Here is a 5,094-nt window from a genome sequence, read left to right on the forward strand (position 1 = left end):
GCCCCTCCCGCTGCCCCCGCGGCGCACGCGCGGCGCCCGGCCGTGTTTGCCGGAGGCCGGACCCCGCCCGGGACCCCGCAGGCCCCGGCGCCCCCGGCCGCGCCCCGGCGCCCGGGGCCGTCCGCCGCCGGGGCCCGGGAGGGCCGGAGCGCGCGGCCGCCCGGCCCGCTCCGCCACCGGCCGCCGCGCGCCCGCCCGGTTGGAGGCGCCGGCCGCGCGGGCACCACGTGCTCGCCGGGAGGGGCGCGCGGCCGCGAGGGCGGGCGGGAGGCCGGGCGGGGGCGGCGGGGGCGGGGCCAGCGCTCAAGGGGATGCCAATCACAGCCCCAACTTCAAATTGGGTCCCGGAGCCCCGCGCCGAGCGGAGGCGGCCGCCGCAGTCGGCGCGCGATCGCGGATCGGGGCGCAGCCGGGAGGCGGCCGCGAGCACCGGCCGGAGACAGCCTCGGCCCGCGGCCCCGCGCCCGCCCGCCCGCGCCGCGGACATGTCCTTCCCGCAGCTGGGCTACCCGCAGTACCTGGGCGCCGCGGGGCCCGGCGCCTACGGCGGAGAGCGCCCGGGGGTGCTGGCCGCGGCCGCGGCCGCGGCGGCCGCCGCCTCGTCGGGCCGGCCCGGGGCGGCGGAGCTGGGCGCGGGCGCGGGCGCGGCCGCCGTCACCTCGGTGCTGGGCATGTACGCGGCGGCCGGGCCCTACGCGGGCGCGCCCAACTACAGCGCCTTCCTGCCCTACGCCGCCGACCTCAGCCTCTTCTCGCAGATGGTGAGTGCCCGGGGGCGCCCCGCGCCCCCCACCCCGCCCCGCCCCGCCCCGCCCGCGCCCCGGCCTCGGCCTCCGCGGGGATCGCAGCGGCGGGCGGCGGGCGGCGGGGCCCGGGCGCGCGGAGGCCGCGGGCGGCGGCCGCGCCGGCTCAGCCGGGAGGCGGGAGGCCGGGCGGGGACCGGGGCGCGGCCGGGTCCGGGGCCGCGGAGCAGGCCCGGGGCGCGGCCGGCGGAGGCCGAACTCGGCCCGCGCGCGGCGGCTGGAGGCGGCGGGGCGGGCGGCCGGGGTGCCGAGCTCGCCGGGGTGCCCGGACCCCTCCCCGGGCCGCCGCGCCGCTCGGGCCGGCCGGGGAGACTCGGGGCGCCGCCCCCGGAGCGCAGAGCCGCGCTCCCGCCCGGCCCCCGCCCGGCGAAGGCCGGTAACAAAGGAGCCGCCGGCCGCGGTCCCGGGGCGGGCGGGCGCCTGGGATCGGCAGCTCGCGGGCGGAGAGCCGCCGCCGGGTGGACTCCCAAGTTGCCAAAGTTTTCGCCGCGTTCGCGCCGAGGGAAAGCGCCTCCTGCCCGCGGCCCGCGACGCGGCGCGCACGACCCGGGCCGGGAGGCGCGGCGGGTCCGCGGCGTGGGCCGGGCGGCGGGGCCGGGTTCGTGCCCGGGGGCGCCGCCGGGTCTCGGGCCCGGCTCGGGGCGCGCGGTCCGATCCCGGTCGCGCCGCGGTGACTGGCGGCCGAGGACGCGGGCGGCCGCCCCCTCTTGCGCGGCGGCGGCAGGGATCCCCGGTTTCCGGACGGGTCCCCGTCTTCAGCCTCGCCCCAAGAGGAGGCGGCAGGTAAACGCGCGCCGGCCGCGCGGCAGCCGGGGCGCGCCGCGCTCTCCCGCAACTTTTCCGCGTAGTTGGAAAAGCCCCTTCCTCGAGGGCCGCGCGGGCGCGCAGACGGCGCCGTGGGAGAGCCAGCCCGGTTCGGCCCAGCGGCGGGCGCCGGCCAGGAGGGAGCTAAAGGGGCCTCTCGAAGGACTTCCCCGCGGGGCCCAGGCCCCAGCGCCTTCCCGACGGCCGCAACCACAGTGCGGAGACGGGCGCCGCCGGCACTTTGCAAGGTCGAGGCAAAAGCGAAATTTGGCCCGAGAAGCCTCTTCTCTGGGGCGTCCGGACTGGTACCGCCGTCCCCGGCCGTGCAACTTTATCCCAGGCGGGAGTGTCCCTGCCAGCGCGGCCTCCGCGGCGCTGCTCGGAGGCGAGACTTGCTTAGCGAGGTGTTGAGAGCCCACAAGTGCGGCTTGGGGGGGACAAGTGTGGGTTGGGGGGACAGTGTGGGTTCTGGGGGACAGTGTGGGTTGGGGGGACAGTGTTTGAAGGAGGGATGAGCCCTTTGGGGCGGGCGGCCTTGGCCCTGGCAGGGAAGGCCGATGGCGGCCTGGACCTGGGTAGGACGGGGCATCCCCCAGAGGAGCTCGTGTGTTTCTCGCCTTTCCTGCCGGGTCTGGGGCCTTGAAGCCCAAACTCTAGCCCGGCGTGTCGGCCTGCACACCCCGTGGAGCTCTGAGGGGAGCTGGGGAGTCAAAAAACAAAATCGTGGCAGTCGGGCCGGGCCATTGACGGTAATAATGAGGCCTAATTAGGTTGTTAGAAAGATAAAATGTTATTTACCAAAAAAACCTGACGGGATAATTTGACTTGCTGTGTTTTACTACTGATGATAAAAAGAATATTGATTGCAAATAAATCAGGGCCTCTAACCGCCAGCAAACAGCCTGTGCTCGCCGTCCCAGGGAACTTAAGACGCAGCGGAGAGGCCTGGGCGGCGCAGGCTCCGCCCGCGGGGTGCTCTGCTGATAAGCTCCCCTTTTGTATTTTAGAAAAAAAAAACCCGAGCCTTTTGTTATTGTTGTCATTGGTGGTCGGGATTAAAATTTTAAATTACCTGTCACGGCCGGACCGGGAGTGTGGTGAGCCATTATATGCAGATTAATGTGCGGGCGGGAAGGAGTTTGCTTTCGTTTTAAATTGCAGGGGATTTAGACCCGAGAGCGGGCGGTTTGTTTGTCGTCCCAGGGTCGAGGGGAGGGAGCTCGGCCGGCGGCGCTTTGCGTTTGAGAAAATGTTTTCTCAGCCAAGTTAAAAGGTTTCCCCCTCCAGCAGAGTCAGATAAACTTGGGAAGCTGGGCCTCTGCGTGGTGGGGGTGGGGGGCTGCGGCTCAGCCTGAGCCTGAGGGGGCCCCTGAGCTGCGGCCACAGGAGACGCTCCCTTTCTGGAACTTTTCTCCAGTGACCAAAAAAAAAAAAGTGCCGGGTCTGTGGAAGAGGGGTTCCGAGGGGCAGGTGGCTCTGTCTCCCCCTTAGTGCTTTGTAGGGTCTCCCTGCTCTCCGGCCAACTGGAGCGGCCGCCCCCTTCCAGCTTTGGGGACTCACGTCTCTCTCTCCCTCCCTCCCCTGTCTCCCCCTCCCGTTTCCTCCCTGCCGGCCTGTGACTGCAGGGCTCGCAGTACGAACTCAAGGACAATCCCGGGGTCCACCCCGCCACCTTCGCGGCCCACACGGCGCCCGCCTACTACCCCTACGGGCAGTTCCAGTACGGAGACCCCGGGCGGCCCAAGAACGCCACGCGCGAGAGCACCAGCACGCTCAAGGCCTGGCTGCAGGAGCACCGCAAGAACCCCTACCCCACCAAGGGCGAGAAGATCATGCTGGCCATCATCACCAAGATGACCCTCACGCAGGTGTCCACCTGGTTCGCCAACGCGCGCCGGCGCCTCAAGAAGGAGAACAAGGTGACATGGGGCGCGCGCAGCAAGGACCCGGAGGACGGCGGCCTCTTCGGGAGCGACACGGAGGGCGACGCGGAGAAGGCGGAGGACGACGAGGAGATCGACCTGGAGAGCATCGACATCGACAAGATGGACGAGCGCGACGGGGACCAGAGCCACGAGGACGAGGAGGACAAGGCCGCGGCGCCCGCGGCCCCCGCCGCGCTGTCCCGGGACCGGGGCTCGCCGCTGGCGGCCGCCGACGCGCTCTCGCCGCGCGCCTCGCCGCGGGGCCTGGCCAAGGAGGGCGCGGAGCCCGGCTGCACGCGCCTGCCGAGCCCGGGCGTCGGGGCGGGCGGCCTGCAGGGCGCGCCGCACAAGCCCAAGATCTGGTCGCTGGCCGAGACCGCCACGAGCCCCGACGGCGCGCCCAAGGCCTCGCCGCCCCCGCCCGCCGGCGCCCCAGGCGCGCACGGGCCCCCCGCGGGCGCGCCGCTGCAGCACCCCGCCTTCCTGCCCAGCCACGGACTGTACACGTGCCACATCGGCAAGTTCCCCAACTGGACCAACGGCGCGTTCCTCGCGCAGGGCTCGCTGCTCAACATGCGCTCCCTCCTGGGCGTCGGCGCGCCCCACGCCGCGCCCCACGCGCCGCACCTGCCCGCGCCCCCGCCGCCGCCCGCCGCGGGGGCGCCCCACGGCGACCGGGCCTCGGCCCGCTGCAGCCCCGCGCTCCCAGGTACCGCCCGCGCGCCGGGCCGGCCCGGCTGGGGTGGGGGAGGCCGCGGCGCGGACGGGGCCTGACCCGGGCGTCAGCCCCCAGGCCCAGGTTCCGGCGGGCCCAGCCCCCGCGCCCGCCGGGCTGGGTGTTCCCGCGGGCGGCCCGGCGGGTGGGCCTGGAGGGCCGAGCGTCGGGGCGGGCGTCGCGCAGAGTCGGGTCCTAACGCGCCTTCCCTCCCCGCAGAGAGAGACCCGGCCCCCCGGCCCGACTCGCCGGCGCCGCAGCTCCAGTCGCCCTTCCAGCCGGCGCGGGACAAGTGAGTCCGCCGCGCGCCGCGGGGGGGGGGTCGGGCGCGCGAGGCCGGCGCGGGGTGGGGCGGGGGCCGCGGGGCTGGAGGGGTCCCCGGGTTTCTCCCGAGCCGGGAGCCGCTGGGGCGCCCCCCTCGCCGGGCGCGGGCGGGCAGGAGGGAGGGGTCTCGGGGCCGCGCCCTCCGCTGACGGCGCGTCTTCTCGTCTCCGCAGCTCGCTGGCCGCGCAGGAGGGGCCGCCGCGCATCCTGGCCGCGCTCCCGTCCGCCTGATCGGGGCGCCGGTACCTTCGCGGGGGGAGGGGGGCGGGGAGGGGGGAGTGGAGAAGGACCCCGGACTGGGCGAGGGCGGACGCGCGGCCTCGCCGGGCCCGACCGTCCACGCAGCCTGCAGAGGGGGTGGCCCGCCCGCCCCTGGACTCGCGGTGGGAGCCGCGCTCGCGGCCGCGCCTCTGTGCACAGCGTGATTCCAGAGTGTAAATAGCCGCCAGCGACCTTGTCTAAATCATATATTTTTGTCTAATAAACGCCATGAAATGCTGCTGTGGGCGCTGCGGTGTGGCTG

The 5,094-nt window shown here is 74.2% G+C and overlaps 1 protein-coding gene across 1 annotated transcript; it reads left to right on the top strand.

Annotated features, from left to right (window-relative positions):
- Positions 1-485: 485 nt before the first annotated feature.
- Positions 486-4,802, top strand: IRX1 (iroquois homeobox 1; the record flags this gene model as incomplete). Its single annotated transcript, XM_084234262.1, has 4 exons — positions 486-761; positions 3,233-4,241; positions 4,467-4,539; positions 4,745-4,802. 4 exons carry the CDS (start codon positions 486-488, stop codon positions 4,800-4,802), a joined length of 1,416 nt encoding a protein of 471 aa, XP_084090388.1.
- Positions 4,803-5,094: the final 292 nt, after the last annotated feature.

This window comes from Talpa europaea, assembly GCF_964194135.1.
Source record: "Talpa europaea genome assembly, chromosome: 5".
Classification (NCBI taxonomy): Eukaryota; Metazoa; Chordata; class Mammalia; order Eulipotyphla; family Talpidae; genus Talpa; species Talpa europaea.